Below are 23,333 nucleotides of genomic sequence, written 5' to 3'. Positions count from 1 at the left end.
GAAAAAAATAAAAATCGCTGGAATCACTATTGTGCAACACGAACAGAAAAAGTATCGGCCCCGCGTACATGGCAAATTTTCTTGGTTGCCTTCTACGCATTTTTCCCTTTCAGGTAGTAAAAATGTAATGTATGGCGAATTATTTTCTTTGAGACCCCCATAGTCAACACAATATAATTCACGACTGAACCGTGCAAGCACAATACTATTGAAGAAAACGTTGGTAGTATACAGGGTGTCCACGATAAATTGGAACTACTTTAAACTTCATCCAGATCCATAATGTGGATATTCGGGGTTAAATCATACTAATATAAAAGATTGTGTGAACAATACACTATAACTTTCACCACAATAGTCATCATGGAACAAGCAAGGAGAGACGCCATCCTCGAATTGGCTTGCGCGGGACACAAGCCCTCTGCTATCTACAAGCTTATTAACTACCCCAAGATCCCGGTGTACAAGGGTCTTCCATGCCTGGGAGGTTGGGAGGAAGGTCTGCCGCAAGGCCCACAACATGAGAAGTGTCCGAATCCACACTCCCTGCTTCCTTGAAGGGCTCCGGAAGTCGTGCAAGGCTTCACCGGTGATTTCCTTGTCCAGGTTGGCCAAGAACCGTGGAGTGAGCAAGCAGCTGGTCTCCAAGGCTGTGAATGAGGTCCTCGGGTACAGGTCATACCGAATGGCCAAACAACATATCCTCACGGTATCCATGAAGGCCACCAGGCTCACCAACGGTAAGCGTCTCCTCAATGACCTGAAGAGCCATGGAGGAAGAATCATCTTCTTCTCCGACGAGAAGAACTGGACTGTCGACAGAAGCTACAACGTCTGGAATAACAGGTGGCTTGCCAAGGAGAGAGAAGAGATCCCTGCAGTCTTCACTGCAAAGTTCCCAGCCTCCGTGATGACCCAGGGTATCATATGCAGCACCGGTGATGTGATGCCTCCTTTCTTCTTGAATCCCAAGGAAAGGGTTAACGCGATAAGGTACTGCGAAGTCATAGAGGAGTTTGTCATCCCCTGGATGAAGGATACGGCCGCTGGGAAGGAGTTCATATTCCAACAAGACTCAGCACCCGCACACATCGCCATGAGGACCACTAACCTCTTCAACTCCCACAACATCACTTTCTGGGATCGCAACACCTGGCCCTCCAACTCACCCGACCTCAATCCGTGTGATTACTACTGGTAGGGGAAGTTGGAGAGGGAGGTGTGCAAGGTCAGCCACAAGAGCATCGCGGCCCTGAAGGGCTCCATTACGAGGGAGGGGAATACTGTCGATTCTGCAGAAGTCATTAGGGCATGCAAATCCTTTAGGGGCAGGATGGAGAAGATGGTGGCTGCTGAGGGAGGACATGTTGAATAAATTTATTGTTTAATATCATGTGTAACTTTTTCATATTAACAAATACACTCCAAATTCCATTTTTATCAAGCAGGTTGAATTTGAAGATAGTTCCAATTTATCGTGGACACCCTTGTACACTCAAACCTTTATAACACTTTGTCATTTATTCATTTGATCAACATTTATTTCAGCTAGGGTTATCTTAGCAACATTCATTTGAGCAAGTATTCATTTGGGCAAGCTTCATTTGAGCAACGTTAATTTCAGTGCCATTTTCATATAGTAAATAATATGAAATTAATTACGTCATTATTAAACTTCATCACTCATCACCCACCAGAGCGGTGTTCAAAATCAAATGGGAGAAGTCTCGAAGGAGCAAATGAGGCTCTTATCTGATTTCCTCCGTAAACTTATGTGGAGGGATAAATTTACAAAACATATTGACTGGGATGACATTCAAACACTTCAATCGATGGGTCTTCTAGGAGTAGGATCTTTAAAAAAAGATGTGCATTCTCTAATCATTTTCGTTGTCCAATGTTATGACAGTAAACCTTTGATTTATGAGACACTTTTGACTTGATTCAAAACTATATTACTTTTATTTAATTCTTTTTAGAAGAAGGCTTCACGGGAGTTTGGACGGATCTTTTTGGTTGCTCTTTCCTCACTCTTCATTGAATGTAGAAATATTCAACATTCTTAAAGGAAGAAATACACTATAGATAGTCTCTATCGAAGGCTCTGTTTTTTACCAATAAACACACTACATTCGCCAATTTTCTAATAAGAATTATTTACTATGATACGAAATACCAATTAAAATATCCCTCTTTGGATGGCTATGTATTCTTTAACAAAATGACATAGATTTGAATGTAACTTTCATAAATTAAAATATTTTTAAGTGTGATGTTCTGTTTTGTTTTTTTTGTTGTTTCTTTCAATTTATTTTAAGTGTGTCGTAGAATTAAAGCATTTATATATGTCCCACCAAAATACACTGTCGGTTAATTTATTCATCTGTAGTTATTATGACCAACGATGGGCAGACAAAATTTCTTATAATTATTTCAATTATTTTCGAGGTATTACATGTATTTATCTTAAATTTATAGAAAAGCCCAGCACCCTTTGTTGTGAATTTCAATTTTCAATTCAAGTATAAATTCTGACACTTTGCTGCCGGTAGAACCCATTCTCTATATATATTGATATTGATTTGGTATCCAAATAAAGGAATGGATCATGCGCCTGTATAACAGAACTTTTATCTAAAATTATGGGGAATAGCTAAGAAGATAATAAATGATTTATTTACGTTTTTAAAATTTTAAGAGCTAATGAATTATACGATTTAGCACAGTCAAAAAATTTAATAACGTTATATTCATCTTTTTTTGACAGGAATAAGTCATTATAGAGTCTTATAAATTTTAAAGAAACATGAATTTAGAATGTTATATTTCAATGTCTATCGAGTTTTTGCTAATTTATGATTTTTTTTATTTCTCAAATGAAGAATAATTGAATGTTTGACTTTATCAGGTGAGTCCCCAGGATTTTATTTTAGAGCCTTAGTTTTTATGAAAATATTTCAAACACTAAATTTTTACACCCAGATTTGAGTTTGATAGAATGACTTTTTATTTTTTAGAAATGCAAGAACATTATTATCGAAAGCTGATATGAATTAATGCAATTTATGATCATTTAGTCATAATGGAATTAAGTTGTACTAGAACGAGCCAATTTTGAATTACTAATTAAGTGAGATTTATCCAGTTTGTTTAACGTGGTTTATTCATTATTAAGTTGCAACAATTTTCGCTATGTGACATAATTGAGTACTTTTTTTAAATTTTGAATGTAATTTTTTCTTTTACTGGGGCAGTCTCAATCATTTCGTAACAACCTAATAGTAAGTTTGTAACAGTTTATTAGTAGATTAACAAAATAATAATTAGGTTACTTAATAATTACGGCATTCTCGTTTTTTTTTAAATTCAAATGTACTGGAGATTAATCATCTCAATTACAATATATATATAATTTATTTTGAGTGCATTGTAACTCTTTTTAGTGAGTTAATGCTTCCCCCTCCACTTTATCATTTTTATTTTAAAATTATAGTTTAAATCAATCCTGCACAGACTTTCAACAAATTAACCTCATTCAATATATTAATACTTTTCAAATACACTATCATACAGTTAACAATTAAATAATAATTAATTAATTAATAAGTAAACAACAAGGAAATACATCTCTATAACATAATTTGTTTTGACTGCAGGGCAGAGATTCATATTTCTTCTTAGGTTCATGAATTCCTTTAGGACTTCAAGTAAAGCCAATGCCGTTTTGTAAACCTTTTGATATTCGATTCATGACGTATCTCAGATTCTTCCCAATCCGGAGATATGGAAAGTGCTATTTTCTATTTACAAAAAAAAAAATATATACTTACTATTTCATGTCACACTCTTTTACATCCAAGGTGATAATAAGATGTGTCGATAAGAAATTTATTTGCTATTGCTTACAATTATACTAGCAATTATGATGACGTCATAGTGGAGCCAATTGAGGAGAAATTCAAATTTATATAACTAATTGTATCAATGCATCATATAACAGTATTTTATTTTCTTATCAGACATTTCTATGAGCGTAAATTTTTACCCTCTGACTGTTACAGTACTAAAATTAATTTTAAAAAAAAGATTAAAAGTTGTTCTGAATAAAAAAGAAAATCTATGAGATTTTAAAGTAATAAATAAATCACTAATCAGTGATGCCTTAAAGTGTCCAGCTTATATAATTATCCATATATCCACAGAACATATATTTTTGCGTTATATGCATCAAGGAAACTTATCAATGAAATAATTTTCTTAGAGTAGGAGACAATGCAGAGTTGACTTAAGGATAAAATGACTCAATGCTTCAATTAAGAAGCAGTGGATGGAGAATGAAATCTCTCCCTATTTCTCATGGGAACTTAAAGTTGATTATTTTGTCGTTTTATGGAACTCCATGGTTCTTATATGTAGAAGTATACAATGTAAAGTACTTGTAAAAGATCTGGAGGAATTTATGTTTTTGAGTATAAAGGTAATGATTAACGAGTTCAGAAGTCACTATTATAGACCTTGATATGAAGCGCAGTTGTACAATGCAGGATTATTCCATTAAAGGATTTGATATCCACAGAGTGAGGCACAAAAAGGCGAGATCCCTGTAACATGAAGTTGAAGAAAGGATCAAAAGACATATTGGATATCTAAATGGAAAAGATGAGGGGATGTGGATGAATATATCCGAATCCTTCGTACGAAAGATCCATTCAAATCACTATGAATTAAATGTATTTCAACGTAGCTCATAACTTTTTTATTCTCCTGGGCTTCTAATATTTATCAATAATTAACACTTATAAGAAGTGAGTAAGACTGAACTAGGCTCCACAGTGACGTCACCAAAAAAGTTGTCAGCTAACGTCAACCAGACTGCATTACTAGTTTCTTATCGACACACCTTATATAGTACCCTTGTTCACATCTCACCTGTTTTAAGTTCCCTGGCTTTTTACATAGTGCAACTATAGCCATGGTAGGAATCATGATCACGGAAGAGAGCCCCAAGAGCCATCCAATAACTCGTGCAGAAAATGGGTAAGTATAAACGGACTTATCATACATTTCAAAGCTGAGTGGTCCGAAGCTAGATATTTGAAGAACGATAATAACCTGTTGATTTAAGAGTGGGATTAGTGAATTAATGAGTCTTACAGATCTTACAAATAAAAAGCTGGGACTGATGATTTTCCAGCAAACCTTCCAATAAAGATTGGGCTCAAATCCAAGCATTTTTTTAATATCACTTGAAAACTGTTCCAATCCTACAGATAGTTCAATTATTAATAAAATGTATTTACTCCAGTAAATAAGAATCATGAATAACACCAGTAAAAAAAACCATACTTTTTCTAAAAATATTTTTAGCTTCATACAATATTTTAGTAGTATACGTTAATTACAAATATGTAGTTAATTTTGTTTTCCTTTCATATTTCCTAATTCAAAATGGATATCCGTAGTGGACAGTTGATAAAGTATTGTAATTAAATAATGAATATAATTTAATTTACAAATCGACATTATTATAATTTCCAAAAATTTTAATTTAAAGAAATATTAATTAGTACGTCATTTTAGTCACTCACTGTAGCAGTGAGTAGAGCGTAGACCAAAGTAATAAAATAATGTATTTTCTAAAAGAAAAGTCAATAAGATATTTCTTCTATAAAAAAAGCTATCAACAAATTTCAAAAATATATATATATATATATGCCTCAGTCCAGTCTTAGGACTGGTCCTTTCAGTTGGTCCTTCTGACTGTCAGTACAACAACTTATTTTTTATAAAAAAAATATATAGTTCAGTGACATAATCAAGGACTGCACTTAATGAGGCTAAGGAATAATTTGCAGATCTTCACTGGACCGAGACTGAACTGAATGGGACTCCAGTCTTCAGACCTAAATAAGGACCGACCAAACATTAAAATTAGATTATAGAAAAATGTTTTAAAGAAAATCCTATCTAAACAAAAATTAGAGAATAAATTTGGACCAAATTATATACTATATTTGAGTGTTTTTATCCTTTTAGTATGAGTATGAAAAAAATGAGTTACCCACTTGAAAAATTAACCATTCATGGCAACATTATATTCTCATTTCAAAAAAGCGTTTATATTTATATAAACGATAAATAACTTTTTAAAGTGTTTTGTTTGAAAATAAATGATATTTCCATACTTCATTTCTTTCTGAGGATTAAATAAGTCCGAATGTAGTAATAAGAAATGCACAAAAAATTCACATAATAAGTTCTCAAAAAACAGATTTGAAACGAAAATTAATTATAGATTCCAGTTTCTATATATATTTTTTTTTTTTTTTTTTTTTTTGAATTGGTAATCCGAAGAATGAATTTTGTTATCATCAGCTATACTCCTGAAAAGTGAAATTCTTTTACTACAATATTCAATTATATTCCCAACCTGATAGCACATTTGTGTGTGCTCATAAAAGAATGAGAGTAACCTTTGAGGATTTATTATTAGTAATAATTGTAAGTCCTTGTTGGACTCAAAGTAGGATTGAGGATTGACATCAGAGTAGTTTTTGCCAATGTCCTTGTTTATTTCCTTCTCCCACTCCTCCCTTGTCACAGCTATTATTACCTGATCTAATGAAACATCATGACAACAAAACTGATCTCTTTCAAAACATTATTGAAGTTGTCATGTTAATTTTCAGTTTCTTTTTTTTAAACATGCCCAAAATAAACACGATTTTTAGTCACTATAAATATCTAACTTTGTATCCTTGAATTTAAAATCATAACTTATTTAAGATTAATACTTATAAGACCAGTGAATGAGTTGCTTTGAGTTTTTTTGTTGCTCGTCTTCTCACATTTTATTAATACCTTACCTAATAACATATTATACCGGGTGCTCCATTAAAATCTGAGCACTTACTAATTTAATATTTAATTAATTAAAATTACTGAAATTAATTCTTATTTCGTCATATTAAAGGACAAGCAATTAGTTATAAGACAAAACAAATCTGAGCTTTATAGCTTACATACAAGCCGAGAAAATAAAACTTGAACGTAAGTGACGAATTTCAATTCGCGCTCTCAAGGAAGTTAAACGTTTCAAGAACCACCGTCTACGCCGTCAGCAAGTCTTAAACGTTGGAAAGGAAGAAGGGATCTGTCAAAAAGGCCAAACTGGACCCGGAGAAGTTAAAGAAAACAGCCCAGGCAATCCCATCAAGCTTATGAGGACCCATGAAAGACATCTGGGGGTTTCACACTAGACTATCCAGAGAGCTATCATAAAAGTGGGTAGAGAGGCCATTTTTGACACCAGCAATGAAAAAAAAAAACATCTCTTCCGTTGCAAGACTCTTTTGAACTCTTTTTTTACCCTTTTGGCTCCCTTACAGCCCTGATGCCAACCCCCTTGTCTACATTTTTGAGTGCATATCGAGGGGAAGGCCTGCATTGTCTGCCATCCAGGCCTTAAAAGCCACTGTCACTCAGAACGGTGATACTATGACAGAGAACTACATCTGCAATAGGTACCAGGCCTTCCGCTGTCCCCTGGAAGCTAGCAATACCGCTAAGGGAGGCGACATAAATGATTAAGAGAGCTCAGACACATATCTATTTATAGTATTAAGTTTGTTGAAATTATATTGCTAATTAATAACTTATATCTTGAAGTTGAAAATTCCAAGTGTTTAGATTTTAATGGACCACTCGGTAATATATAATTAGTTATTACATATTACTCAATTAATAAGTAATTTTGTTATATTACTTATCTCTTCTTTAGCAAGTGAATATCGTTATGCTATTATTTACTATCAAAGTAATGTTATTATATATTATTAACTTCATGCTACTACTCAATACTGGGAATAAGTGATTACCATAGAACCAAGATACTGCGACCGCCTCGAAAAAAACAGTAATGAGAAGTGATAGACCTGCGGCATAGTTTTCCAGGAGATTAAAAACATACAATCCCCCCTATAAGAAAAATTAATGTGGCTTTAAGATTTGAGAGAGATAAATAATTCAAGATAATTTGTCAACTTAGTTACAGGGGTAGCGCATGAAAGAGCAACCAGGAACGACGAAAAAACAATAAATGCTGTGAAGAGCTCACGAGAGATGTTGTATTTACGAAAGGTTTCTTTGAATTCGTCCATAATTCCAGTTATGACACACTCCAAGCCCCCCATCTAGAAATAAATATATTATAATATATCGTAGTACAGCATCAAATAGATACTTGAACAAGAGAAACAAAGGATTACTAACTTAATATTATTATTAAATATCACATTTTTGCAAAAAGCAAAAAAGTAAAAAAAAAGTCGCATTATACAATTAATTTTTATCATAGCTTAAGAAAATAGTATTCATACAGGGTTGATCTTATCTAGTGGTACACATTTTATTATTTTCATTCCAGAATGACATTGATGCAAAATCACAGAAAAGGCATATTATCTCTGAACAGAGAAAGCTGAGACGGTTGGAAATTTCAAAAAAAAAAATTCAGAATTTTTTCAAGGCCAACAAAAATATAGGCAAAGTTTTGTTCTTTGTTGATGAAAAATGTTCAACGTTGATGCCAGTGCGAATAAGCAGAACTGCCCCTACATCACAACCGAACATCTAGACAATGTCTCAGCCTCGGCGATGCATGTCTTTAGAACAAAAAAATTAGTCACCAGCATAGGCAAAGTCTGCACTCCAATTTTTGTGGGGAGGAAGGAACGGCTCAATAGTGATGCTTACATCGAAATTCTGGGCCAGAGAAAAGTTCGACGACATTTTTTTTCTGCTCAGGACGGAGCTCCCTGTCATCCTTAGATACAACGTTCCAGACTTTTAGGAACTCAACTTGTGGACTCCCTCATCTCCAGATCCAACCCCTTTGACTTCTCTATCTAGGCATGTTTGGAAGAGAGGGTGTGTGCTACTGCTCACAGGATTGTCCAGTCTCTAGAGGCTTCCATCAAGAAAGAGTGAACCCAAGCATGAGTCTGACTACATAGTCAAGTTCTGCAAGGGATTTAGGCCTTGGATTGAGGTAATTATTAGAGTTGAGGACTCACATATTGAATAAAAGTTGTGCTGTTCACTATTTACAGATGATTTTGTTTCATAAACCTCTCGTTTAAATTTTACTATTACAAATGGAAAATAATAAAATGTGTACAACTAAATATTGTACATAAATAAAACATAAAGATCTAAGTATAAAACAACAGACTCATGACTTTCAAGCAAAAATTTGTAAAAATGAATAAAGCAATCACTCTAAATATTAATTTAAATGAATGATGAATTCAAATGCTATGAAAAAGCTTACTTGCAGTTCTTGATATTTTTATGTAAAAATGTGAAATGCTTATTTATGTAAATATGTTGTGTACATGTTGCGATTTTGTACAAGTTCTAAGTCAAAAATTAGAAAAGAAGGATTTGCAATACATGGGATGAGGACAATGTAATCATTGAATATTCCATTGATGATCTATATATATATTAATGATGTTAATTTTTGACTATTCTATAACAAATGTCATAATTAAGGATTTTGTTAAACATTATAAATGTCCATTGTTATTTTACTCAAAAATACATAAAACCATGTCATTTTAATAGATCAAAATGGAATGATAGTATCAATTAATAATTGGTAATTAGAATGACCAATGTTATAATCAAATAATACATTTTAAGAAGTAAAAGTTTTATAATCTGCTTGTAGAAATTGCAAACTGTTCAGACAACTTGTAAATTGTACACAGTAGATAGAAGTAAAAATCCTAGGTCAATTTTTCTTAATGGTTAGTTTTGTGCTCCAATATATAAAAATTTATATCATTAAGATATGTAGATAAAAATTAGTTTTGTGATTTGGAGAACTCCAATCAACTATTTAATTGACTAATTACCGCACTATCCATTCCAAGCATGATTAGCATGATGAAAAATAAGAACGACCAAATATGAGAACCTGGAAGAGTTGCCACTGCCTCTGGATAAACTTCAAAGACAAGACCAGGCCCTGTAAATATAAATTAATTATAATAATTAAACCTCTCTTACTTCCCTTCAAATCCTCACGCGAGTACTTCCCTGAGATTTATTTAATAAATAAGGAATGTAAGGTTGCGTGAAAATGTTTTGAAATTAAATGTAATTGCAGTATTTAAGATGAAGATAATGTAATCATTAAATAATCCATGGGTGATCGATATATTAAAATGACTATTTTAATGCGAATTACTAAAATATATGTATTCGGTTTTACATTATAGAGTTCATTAGTACATAATAACTTTGTAATTTTAAGTCGATTATTTGATTAATTGTAATAGTTTATTGATTAGATGTAAATAGTCTAATTGAATTATTTGTATTCAATTTCTGAACTTTTCTTGTCTTTAAAATATTCACTTTAGCGGTAGTAAGTAAAATAATTGACTCCATTATATTTAATTTCGAAACATTTTCACACAACCTTACATTTCATATTTATTGTATATGAAAATTAAAAAAATGCAACTGAAAAAATCATGATGAAAGGTTATGAGATACAATAGAGGTAACGTCGTTTCTTCTATCTCCTTTTTTCGTTTACATACCTGAGGATAGTGGAGCTATCTTGCGCCTATTGTTATTTAATCATAAGGGCTATATGGCCATTGCCTCCCCCCACACACACACTTTTCCAGATTTTATGATAATCATCCCAGAAAAATGCCTATTTTCTAAAAAAAAAAAAACTTACGTTCATTTACAAAAGTTTAAGACCACCTGGGATGTTTCCACATTTTTACTGCAAATTTGCGTACATCTTACGCCTTCTTAGTATAACGTCACTATTATAGCTCTTGGAACATGAGAAAATATAACTTTATCCCCATTTTTGAAGAATATCAATTACAGCTAGTAGGTGCACAACCTTTTGCTACAAGCGTCATTAGACACAAGTTGATTAACACACATGCTAGACATGACACGTACCATCCTTGTATAATATGCGTTCATAAACGTTCAAAAAACGATTATTATTGAATTAAGTGAAATATCGGAGGTAGTCTTAAACTCTTGCAAATGACGCTAAATATTATGAAAAAAAACGAACATCCATTTTTTTTTTCAATTGTTATTCGTTCGAATTTAGTCTATCCTCAAAAAAATTTTAAAAAAGAGAAAATTATTTGTCAAAATTGACATTAAAAAAAAAAACTTTTCAATCAACATTGTGAAAAAGCCCAACAGCCCAGCTCCCACAACAACAACAAAAACCTACAACCCCCCTCCTGACGTTTAAATTTGCTCATTCTCTATACAGAAATTAATTAAGTAGGTTCACATACAAAATAGATACAGAAATTCATTGATAAGTTATGAATTTACATAGAAGTTAGAACCAAAATGTAGAACATAAGATAATAGAAAGATATTTCTGTCTCACTGGTGTTAAACACCCAGGGAAGTAACGGAGTGTGTCATAAGTATATGTCTTGTTTGATTAGTTAATTCAAATTGTATTACCCTGAGCTGCAACTTTGCTAATGTCTTTATTTTGAGACTTTGCCATGTATCCTAAATAAGTAAAAATTACGAATCCTGAGAAAAAACTTGTAAAGGAATTAACAGCCGAAGTGATTAAACAATCCCTGAAAAGTAATGATTAAATAATATGTGAGATGATTATTCACCAATTTTTTTTTTTTTTTTATTATTACCTATAGCAGTTATTATCAAATTTATTGTAGCTAGCATATGCGAGATGAACACCGAATCCAGCTCCAACAGAGTAAAAAATCTGTATGGCTGCTTCAGTCCATACGGACGCCTTTTGTAAAGCTTTCAAATTAGGAATGAGATAAAAGTGTATCCCTGAAAGTGCTCCGGGTAACAGCAATCCACGAATCAGAAGAATAGACAAAAGTATATAGGGCATTGTTGCAGTAATCCAAACAACCTTGCCTTTATAAATTGGTATAAAGTTATGCATGTATAAATATAGCTAATATTACCTGAAGACTTGACCCCCTTGAACAAGGATAAATATAAAAGTATATAAATCACCATTAGACATAATGTTAGTTGCCAAATGGGTAGACCCAAGTTTTCAAATCCATCGCTTTCTTGAATTTTCAACACCTCTCGACTATAAAATAATATATATGCAATAACTATACATAATAATGAGAGTCGTAACCAGAACGATTTTTATTGGGAGCAGTGTTTGAGGTAAAAATAAAATGCGAGACTATTTCTGAGCTGTGGCTATCATTTTTTTTTTTTTTTTTTGGGGGGGGGGTCCCCTCACTAATAACTTTTTTTTATCAAGGTCAAACTAATTTTTTTTATAAACGTCATAATTTTTTTTTTCTTTATTTTTTTTTTGTCCAAATAAATTTTCATTTTTCAACATTTTTCATGCAAATGTATGTAATTAAATGCTCTTATCTACAATGGGCTGACCCTATTGTTAACTTTTAAGCGTAAAGACAAGTTCCCCAAATGCTCCCCCTTAGTTGTCAAAATCTGTACTTGAAATATTCTTTGGAAGGAGAACGTAGATATTCACAGGTGATATTGGTCTGTTCTTCAATGCAGGACTTGGCACAGAGATTTGTGTTCCATGTGTTGTTGCAATTGGTCCAAGGCAGTGTTCTGGTAAATGTCTGCAATAGATAATAGAAGGACCATCCAATGATGACATTGTAATAGAATGAAACGTAGAACGCAACAAGAACTGCGCAGTAGCCCACTCCTTTGAATATGGGACATATTTTCCAAAGGCTAATTGGACCTTGGGAATGAAATTGCCCTAGTACAATCTCCATGTAAAAGAGGGGCATGGCTCCAAAAACTAACATTAAAACATAGGGGATCAAAAACGCTCCACCACCGTTCTAAAAAAGCAAAATTTGGACGGATTAGTAAATTTAGGTATATTAGGGTGTCCCAAGGTAACTAAAGTATTATTTTTGTTTTAAAGTGAACCTTAAAAATCAGCATTTTAATTTGACTTATCTCTCCCTTTCATTTTGACATTGGGTACTTTTACCTGAACTATTTCGCCTTAAAGTACAAATAAACTTTTTGAACGGAAGAAGTGTTATTTATTGTCATTATAAATTATGGATTATTCATGTTAGAAAATACTCATGGATTGACAAACAATCCTAATACGAGGAAAGAGCATAATTCCATCATTAGTCCAACAGAAAATAACCATTTAAAGGCGTTTTATAGTCATAAAAATTACATATTTTGATTAAAAAATTCAAAAGGAATATCAATTTTAACCACAAATAAACAAAAACTACGTATAAACCTCATTTATTTATATATTTAAGCAAAATAGTTTAAACAAAAAGTTCTAGACATTTTTGATTTTGCCCTTTATAATAAAACTTCGCTATGCATAATATTTTTGACATTAATTAATATTTAATAGTGGCCCTTGCTACTTAATTATTTTTCCCTATATGGAAAAAAAAATTGATATCTCCGATTAGTTTCTAATAACATTATGTTACAACACCAACTTTGTTATGAAGTATAAATAAATTTTATGTCAATAACAGAACCTTTACAGGTTTAGTAGTTTTTGTTCTCTCAATATAAAATCATTTTTACCATCAATTAGATTGTTAAATATTTATTGTATTACAAAGTAATTTATCTACAAAACGAAACCAGGTTAAATTCTAACTTAGTCTACGTTTCATTTGTGTTCAAAAATAAAAAAGTCAACCAATGTTAATAAATTTAAGAAACAAAGGCTGAATTTTGCTGAAATGTTACAATTTTGTTACATGAGTATATTTTCACTATAAAGATCAATTGAGAGAGTGAGATGATGAAAATAAAAAAATTAGTCTTTTTAAGTACATAATAAGAGCAACCCTAATGCATATCATAACATAGTTGATATCAGCTACACAGATATGAAAAAGTTGTCAGAAAACTGCATAGGTTTACCCCCACAACATACTTTATCTTTCTATCTCGAAATCGGTTACAGCGTCAACTGAAAGATGAAATTAAATTATTGCAAATTTTTAATAAAAATTTGGTAAGGGAGGAGAAGGAATCGGAGTCAATCCGTATATTGAGAGATAGGTATACCTAGTCTCCTACATAATGAGCTATAATTTTCTCCAGCCCCATCCCTCCGAATACACCATAAGAGACAAACCCACAACTTTATCTTCATAATGAAACTTCTATTTACTTTCTTGATCCTCCAAAATGCACATTGTCCAAATATCTGGAAAAACTGTAGATCCCTCTTCTTCCACTCCATTAATATATTCTTCACTTAGAGAAGTTATTTCCTTATTATTAAAAGGTTGTCATAATTGAATTTCGGCTTTCGACTGTCGCTGTTAACCATTTCGAGATAGAAAGAGAAAGTTTGACATGCCTGCAACCCAAAAGTGTACCCAAAGTTATTGAACAGTTCCAAGTTTAAAATCCTACTGCATAGTACCAATAAATTCCAACCCTTTTAAAGGTTATAAATTCAATAGTGAATTGGTAAGACATCTATGTCTTTAAAATTGACTCATTGCAATCTTTTTGTGCACTGTCTTCGAACAGTTTTTAAAATTGAATCCTTGTTGAATTACTACTGCAACGAGTAAAATAAGATATACTCAACATCATTCCTGTATAATAACGTCTGAAAGACAAGGTTACAGTTGAATTATTTCAATTCATCGGAGATGTATAGGCATATTAAATTTTTACAAATGAAATTGACATATTTTTATTAAAAGTAAAGTTTTGTTTTTAGCTTGACTTCTAGTAAAAATGATTATATATTTTCATTAATTTGTATTTGAGTATGAAATTTTCCGGTCCTTCCTACGCTCAAAGGTTACAGTAAGGATCACCGGGCTCTTTTCACGCCGGAAAGTTCACTTCCCTCTTTTCATCCCAAGGAAAGTTCATTCCGAAGAAAGTTTATCCAAAGACAGGTTTACCCTAAGAAAAAAACATATTTTTATTCAACATAATATAATTATTAGAGAAGGTATAATGAAGGCATTGTATAATATGCTTCAAAAATTTCAAAATGTATTTATACTTGAATAAAAGTCAACATAATTAGAGACAATCATGAAAGGAAGTTAAATTTAAATTTTTAATATATCTATCATATATTCAGTTTAGGGAAATAAAAAACCTATTTAGCAAATTTGCAATTAAATCTTTGTATTAAAAAGTAAAAATAAAATACTACATCATAGTTCATTTTTTTTAAATTAAATATGTTCCAAATATATTTATTGTTAAGGATGATCTTGTCTTGGGATGAACTTTCCTTGGGTTGAACTTACTTTACGATGAACTTTCCTCGAGATGAACTTGTCATGGGTTGAAAAGAGCGCAGTGAACTTTCTGTATACGCGCTCAAATTATAATTACAGTTGAAACTCAAATTATCCTTATTCTAAAACAGTGATTCCCAACCGGAGCTCTACGAGATTACCAACGTCACCAGGAAGTTTATTGTCGAAAAAAAAAGTACTATTAGGACTTAATGTTTTAGAGATATAGTTTATTATGGAGTGACATAGCTCAATGGACAACGCAATCAGAATATATCATTATCTTGAACTCATTATGTGTAGGTTCGATTTACGGTCGCTCCAAAGGAAAGAAAATATGTATATGGACCTCAAAGACTATCAGATCAAATGGAGTAATTGTAATACTATAATGTTTACTTACACTTAGCGTTGAATTTTTTGTAAGAAAAACACTAAGTTTAGAAATTAGTAGAGAAAATATGTTGTTGCATGTGCTCTTTTTTTTTTCTCAATTATTTTATAGGTCGCCGTGGTTTTCCATTTGAGTAAGCATTCTCTCCTATTTTTGTAGTTGATTGTTCTAAAAATCCATAATACAAAATATATACATAGTTAAGTGAAACTTGACTATGATATTTAGGTATGTGAAAATTGGACAATTCCTCGTGAGCATAAATTTAAAAAACAGTATAAGTTTGTAATCTACTAGATATTTCTCCCAATTTTGAAAATTCAATAGTATTAGCGAGTAATGAATAATATACTTTATTTAGCAATCTTTTTCAGTAGATATGTTGTCTATCAAAAGTTCCCAACATATACTTTTCTTTTGATTTACACTCACGAGGATTTGGACAATTTTTCCGTCTTTGATGATATTTTTCCTGCACTAATACTATTTTCTCAAAAGCAGTAATTCATTTTCTCTCACCCAAATCATATAACAAGTAGCTGATATTAACAAGGTTCTTAATTTAGTAGTACCATATAATTAGCTACCACCTTCTTTTTTTCATTACAAATATGTCAACTCTACTTATACTTAATAAGTGCAATCTTAATCTGAGAAATGAAAGGAAATTAATTTAAAAAAATATTGTTATAATTTCATATTCATGTAGCTGATATAAGTTGGAGAAAAATAGGGTTGTACATTGTAAAAAACACTTTAATTTTCTTTAGAACACCCAAACTTCGTATATAATCTACAAATTGTATTATTACTCGGTAACAAAGATATGGAAATCGCCAAACGTTCGCTAAGTCCACAGCAAATCCGATGATGGAGAGTAGGAAATCCATATTATTGTCCCATGTTATGCGTGATGCTACTCAAAAATTAGTTTAAGTTTATGAAATTAATTACTAATCTTGTGTATATGTACAAATAATACAGTATTAATCACATATTTTCACCCATACATGCATATATTACGTTGGAGAAAAAGTAATTTCGTATTTCCCAGCCTTTTTTTAAAAGCTACGTATATCTTGTTAATTATTAGTCACATTATATCATACAATCAATTTTTGTAAAGGTGTGAGTGTATACTTGAAGCTCTTTTTGGATAGTGTATGCTCTTGGCTGGCTCAGTCATTAATTATTGTGCGTCGATTATGGAAGTCTCAAAGGAGGAAATTTTCCATATTTTAAAACTCTCATGGACATAATTTACGTCTGCAAATCGCTACTGAATCGAAACAAAATAGGTTTTGTAGCACTGCCATGAAGGTTTTTCTTTGGGTTTGGTGGGATTGGTAGGAAATAATGAACTGCTCCTCTACAGCCAAACTCTCAACTCTGCACTCTACTGTGAACAACTCGACCGATTTAAGCTGGTGATCGAACAGAAGCGGCCAACATTAGTGAATAAGAGAGACAAAAGGCCGCACACATCTTTGATAACAGTCCGGGAGCTCAGATGGGAAGTTCTTAAGCATCCACTATACAGTCCGGACCTGGAACAAAAGTGACTACTATGGCCAATGCGCTTTGGGGTACATATTTGGGCTCAATAGAGGCATATTGAAATTTGTTGTTCAAGTTTTTTCCAATAGAGACAAGGGCGATTACGAGAAAGGCATTATCATGTGGGGTTCTTGTTGGCAACAAGTTATCAAAAAGAACGGGGCATATTTGGGTTAAATTAGATTATTGCAACACTTTCTTATGAACCACAACAAAAAATACAAAATTAATTTTTCTCCAACCTTAGATGACCGTGTGTAGTTTTTTTTTTTTTTTTTTTTTTTTTTTTTGCAACTTATACATTTGTTTTAATGTTTCAAAGATTTTTTTATTATTATTTTATTCTTGAAGAGAGACCATCTAAGAATAAATTAATCACTAGTGCATGTAATCAGAAAAATAAGTGTAAGTCCTTGTTGTACTGAGAGTAGAAATGAGGATCAACAACTGAGTCATTTCAGCCTATGTCCTTGCTTGATATGGAGTTGATTTCTTTTTCCTCCCCCTTCCTCTTACGACAGCTTGCAGCGAATTTAATGAAACGTGATGACAACTCATCTGTTCTAGGCCCAAATATCCTTTAAATTATTAGAATTATCATATCCTTTTTTGGTTTATTTTATTTTCACACGACTGTAGGTCATATTTAATAGCACTCTACATATGTATAGGCTCATAAATTGTAACCATTTTGGGCATGTAAAAAAAGTAACTCAGACAATTTGAAAGAGAGCTGTATAAGAGAAGACAAATACTCGCCCACTACAAATAGGATAGAAGAACTGACAATTACAAAAATTACATTACATAAGTTGAAAAGACCAATTGTCATAATTTTGTCAGATATAGAGGGAAAATAAGTATTTCTTAGATTTAAATAATACAATATATACCTATTTTTTTTTAAATAAAACCTGTGGAATTCATAAATCACAGTTCTTATGAAATTTTTCAATTCTAATATCAAGCCTATCACAAGCCTATTTTTTAGGAATAGAAGTACAATTAACTATTTAATAATGAATAAGCATTTTTGTCCAATTTTAGTGAATTGCCTTAACAACTTATGTTATGTCTGGAGTTGAGTAGTTTGTTATGAAAAAACTACCTTTAAAAATTAGACAAAAAAAACGGTTGTTACGAGTGCTTTTTATTCTTTTTTTGTTCATTATTTAATCGTCGTCGTGGTGTTAACATCTCCCTCAGAAAGAATAATTGTCGCTTATCTTTGATGGCAATTGTTTTAAAAATGGCTAATAAAATAAATATATATGAATTTATATATAGTTACAATATTTTCCCTGTACTAATAATATTTTAAATAAATAGCAGTAATTCATTTTCTCCCTATGAAATCATATAAATCTGACTTTAAAAATGATCTTAATTCAGAGGTACCTTAGGTATTGCTTACGCCTTCTCCTCGCGCTCTTTTTTCAAATTATCAACTACTCAACTCTAGTTATGTCATTGTCATGCTTTTTTAGTTTTTCTGCACCATTTTGTATTGGAGAAGCCTAGGAAAGAAATTATACATTCTAGTGAGGCAATTGTGCACCAGCCCACAATACCAAAAAGTGCAGAATATCTTGGCCACAAAATTTTGGAGCCTGTATTTTTGGCCTGCAAACACCCGGGAACTAAAGCCATGCGATTTCTATCTTTGAGTGGGGTCGAACATGACGTCTTTCCAATGGATCATTCGTCTGTAGAGGGTCTGAAGAAGTCCATTACCTGTACAATAGCCAAGCTGTATCCACACGAGGTCGCCCGTACCTATTAAAGCTTCCAGCACCGTATAGCCGAGGTTATCAAAAGAGACATATCTCATTATGAATTGAATATCATACAATTTAGCATGGTTCTACCCCATCAAGCTTGTTTGTTATAGACATAAGCCTTTGAAAATTCTTTAATTTATTTTGACCGCCCTATATGAGTATATACATTTTTTATACTACTTGTGTATACTTAAAAAAAGCACTGTCCTTATTATTTATAAAAAAAATGGCATGAACAATTTAAAAGATTAAAACTTGACATTTCAAGCTTTTTTGTAAATTTGAAATAAATTCCTTGCATATCACAAATGAAGAAGACAACTACAACATTCAAATGCGAAATTGTGAAGTATGTCAACACAAAATTTAATCAAAATAAATTGCATACTAATTTATTTTGGTGGTTGTAGTGTATCAACACAAAAGCAACCTTCAACAAAAAGCCAAAAAATGATAAATTACATATTTCTTTTTTTTTTACTTCACATTATGTAATAAAGTGAAGTTTGGGTCAATTAGGGATTTATAACCAAATTTATACAATGAGATGAGATGCCCAGGACTTGTATTTGGCTATAGTCTACAGAGATTTGCATTCATTATAACTATTGGCTACTCCACTTTCAAGAACAGCGCGCGGAGCCTGGCCTAGAAGGAACTTTTTTTTAATGAGGGAAACACTAATGTAGAGCGATTATATACGGAGGTAAGGTCCCTCATCCATTATTCCTGAAATTCCCGTAAAGAACCCGTGATTAAGGCACTGTAATATTTATAAATTATCAAAATCCTCCTAAGCATACATTTAAAATCTGTATATATATGAAATAGAGTTTGGGAGTGGGTTTCCTTAATGGGTGCCCACATTGTTGGACCTAGGAGGCTAAAATTTGAGTTGGTGCCGCTTTTGAACCAGGTCAGGTTCAGACAGGGCTTCCAATTTAAATATAGCCTTTCAAACAGGTTTATTGATAATATAATTTTTGTTCAACTACAACTGGAGATATTTAAGGGGAATTTGCGATTAGTTAAATTAATTTATTGATTGAAATAGAAGATTATAATTAGCTGAAGAATACAAATGTAATTTATCATGATAAAAGTTATAAAAAAGCAACTTACAGGCTTGACTACTTTCATGCTTTTCCACTAAATTTCCCGTAAATTCCACTTCTGTGTCTCGATTGTTTTTCTTCATTTTGATAATGGTGGTTTGCTTACATTTAAGAACATCCCCTTGTATAGCTAATTAAAAATAACATAATCAGGATTATTTTCTTCTTTTCTTTTTTCTTTTTTTCTTTTTTTTTTACTACAGCCTTATATTTTATGAAAAATTCCTTTTTAACTTATAATATGTGTAAATGTTGAAAATTAAAAATAAGACTTAATAATTACAATTAAATTAATATAATTATACCAATAGGATCGCAGCCCGTAGGGCTGGGGGGGCTTGAGCCCTCTTAAAAAGTTTCTGAAGGCCTGAAAGTCTCTTTCTGGTTTTATCACACATTTCATCCAAATTGGTCGAACAGATCAGTCTGCAATTTAGCAAGTACACGTATAAGATTATCAAGCATATTCCTATCATATTTTTGTTGTTCCTTAGGTCATTAAGAGACTGTTTTGACATCCATAAAACCTCCTTTTATTTCTCTCTTTCTATATCTCTCTCCTTCTCTTTATCTCTTCTTTCTTCCCTCTCTGTATCTTTCTATAGCCCTATCTCTGTCTCTTTTCTACTACATTCATTCTTTGTTTCTATTGCCTTCTACTTATACCTGCACCCCTCTGTTTGCATATAGGTATAAAATAAACCTATTTATATAAGTAATTATATAACGTGCTTAATAATTTTCGGGGTTAAGCCAAATAATGAATGCTAGCAACGCCCCTGCTTACTACAAATATTATACAACATTAAAATTAGTTAAGTACTTACATTTGTCTTGTGACGGGGAAACAACCGTGATTTTGCAGGATCCTGTTTCTAGACATGCGGATATCAATGGAGATGGTGCAATTTCGCTGTACTCAGGCAGAGATCCCAAGGATCCCGTCCTTTTACTCGGTTGATCTTTGGTTGTTATCGTTGACATTTTTATTGAAAGACGTTCATCCCTGGTCTTCATTTAACATAGGGGATCTACCAATCAAAAAAACAGATGGGAATCAGAGTTTTGTGCTCGGATCAAGGGTATAGTTGGAGTTTGAAATGCATACTCTAGAGAGGCCAAGTGTTTGCAATTTGTACTAGGGAAACCAATTTCGCCAGTGTGCGTAAGCAAAATGTATTATGTATTAAAACTTAAATAAATTAACGTAGTGCAATTAAACATAATTTTTTTGAAAGAGTAATCTTGAGCCCTTCCTTTGTATGGCATACAATTTTTTGAAAAAAAAGTCACTTACGTGATGTCGTCAAAGAAACGTAGAGTGTTTTATTTGCTCCACACGGGAGTTCCTATTTGTGAGGTGGTCAAAATTGTGGAAGTGAACAGGTCTACTCTTTTGAGGATCAGGAAGGCGTTTTAGACTGATGACAGCTATGAATAAAAGCCTGGGAGTGAGGAATCACAACAAGATTAAACGATCGTTGGAGTTCACGTGTTCCATGGGATACAGTATTGAGGCAAATCCTCAAACCTTGATGTGCAAGCTCACAAAAAAAGCACAACGTTAGTGAAGGGACGATTAGGACTACTTTGAAAGACATGTGCCTCAAGAGCTATATCTGCCAGAAGCGCCAGCTCATAATAGCAACGGTTAAGGCCACCAGCTTAACGAAAGCCAAAATACTCCCCTTACTAGAGGTGGGAAGGGTTGACCGATATCAAAAAGGACATCAATACATTGAGGGAGAAGATCCGAAAGAATTCGATAAGTCCATCTGAACTTTGGCTAAGTACAACAACATGGGCAAAACCACCCTGCCAGAGCTTTTGAGGAATGCCTTGATGGTTTTGGATGGATAAATGAATTCTGAGACCACAATGAAAAAAAGGTTGGATCAAGCTTGGAAAGATAACGCGGGCACGCTGCCAATCCTTGTTTACACGGACGAGAGGATTTTCACTGTGGAAATGGCCTTCAATGTCTAGAATGACTGTGTATGAGTCAAGGGTGGGAACAGTCATGCAAGACATGTGTACAGATCACAAAAATCTGCAAATATTATAGTTTGGGCAGCTATCTGCGAGGGAGGAGAACCATTGGTCTTTATTACATCAAACGTCAAGGTTAATGCCAAGAACTATCTGTAGGACGCTTTCAAGGGGGGATTGCGAGTTTTGATAACGAGCTTTTGACCTTCCATCAAGATGGAACCCCTTCACACACCGCTAAGACCATATGGGACTAGCTCATAGGGAATTTTCTAAACTTTGTTTATAGGAAGGAATAGCTCCAGGTTCCTTGTATTTAAATCCTATGGAATACTCTTTGTAGTCCATTATTGAGGCAAATTCATGTGCAAAGCCTCATAATAATTCTGAAAGTCTGAAAGCTTCTCTGGGTAAGGTATGAGACCAACTCGGTCGTGAAGTTGTCCGTGCTGCTGTCAAGAACTTCTGAGCCGTCTGACAGCAATTATGAAGGCTGGAGGTGGCCATTTTGAATTAAGTTTTTATATGTTACAGAAAATTAAATTTAATGTACGAAGTTTAAATTTAATAATTAAAATATACTTACTATTAACGTTTTTCTGGATTACCCTAATTTATGTACCCCCTGTATATGTTTTTTTTTATAAATATCTCGAGAGTCGGAGGGCCTGGGCCTCTATCAAACTTCACCTATGGTCACAGGATTCAAGTCAGACATTCGTTGACTTGATTAAATTGATTTAAGTCTTCTCTCGAACTATATAAATAAATAAATACAAGTAAGTACCTTGTTGTGTGTAATTCCAGAGCACAGGCGAAGTTTTGCAGGAGGTCCCTGATCCTCAAGATGTATTATATGAATACTTATTTTATATATTGAGTAAATTGATTGATATATACAATTTGCCACCCCCTGGAGCAAAATTCAGACTCTTTCCCTCCCCATGGCATAAATTTCAAACTCAGCTGATTCGTTTATAATTATTACAAATAAATTAAAGGGAAAAAATGTGAAGGGATCAAGGATGGGGTTGCAAAAGGAACTGTGGGCACACAATATGTTAATATTTTGTAAGTTGTACATACCATTACCAAATGATGCAGAGGACATAAATGAATATGAGGGGTGATCTCTTACCTTAGTGAATCCCAAATATGTATTGAT

The 23,333-nt window shown here is 32.7% G+C and overlaps 1 protein-coding gene across 2 annotated transcripts; it reads right to left on the bottom strand.

Moving 5' to 3' along the window:
• Positions 1–3,515: 3,515 nt before the first annotated feature.
• Positions 3,516–23,333, bottom strand: LOC121118548 (sodium-dependent dopamine transporter). Of its 2 annotated transcripts, XM_071888783.1 has the most exons (14): positions 23,307–23,333; positions 21,007–21,210; positions 20,187–20,309; positions 16,539–16,642; positions 12,538–12,902; positions 12,018–12,151; positions 11,724–11,967; positions 11,530–11,654; positions 9,921–10,033; positions 8,052–8,192; positions 7,878–7,977; positions 5,164–5,264; positions 4,930–5,112; positions 3,516–3,800 (listed from the first exon to the last, which is right to left on the bottom strand). In XM_071888783.1, exons 2-14 carry the CDS (start codon positions 21,194–21,196, stop codon positions 3,696–3,698), a joined length of 2,028 nt encoding a protein of 675 aa, XP_071744884.1. In that variant the 5' UTR covers positions 21,197–21,210; positions 23,307–23,333; the 3' UTR covers positions 3,516–3,695. The 2 variants fall into 2 exon arrangements, with proteins under 2 accessions (XP_071744884.1, XP_040569062.1); XM_040713128.2 differs by lacking the exon at positions 23,307–23,333 and having other exon boundaries at positions 21,007–21,259.

The sequence above is a fragment of the Lepeophtheirus salmonis genome, chromosome 5 (assembly GCF_016086655.4).
Source record: "Lepeophtheirus salmonis chromosome 5, UVic_Lsal_1.4, whole genome shotgun sequence".
Lineage (NCBI taxonomy): Eukaryota > Metazoa > Arthropoda > Copepoda > Siphonostomatoida > Caligidae > Lepeophtheirus > Lepeophtheirus salmonis.
This window is presented reverse-complemented; position numbering and strand designations above follow the sequence as displayed.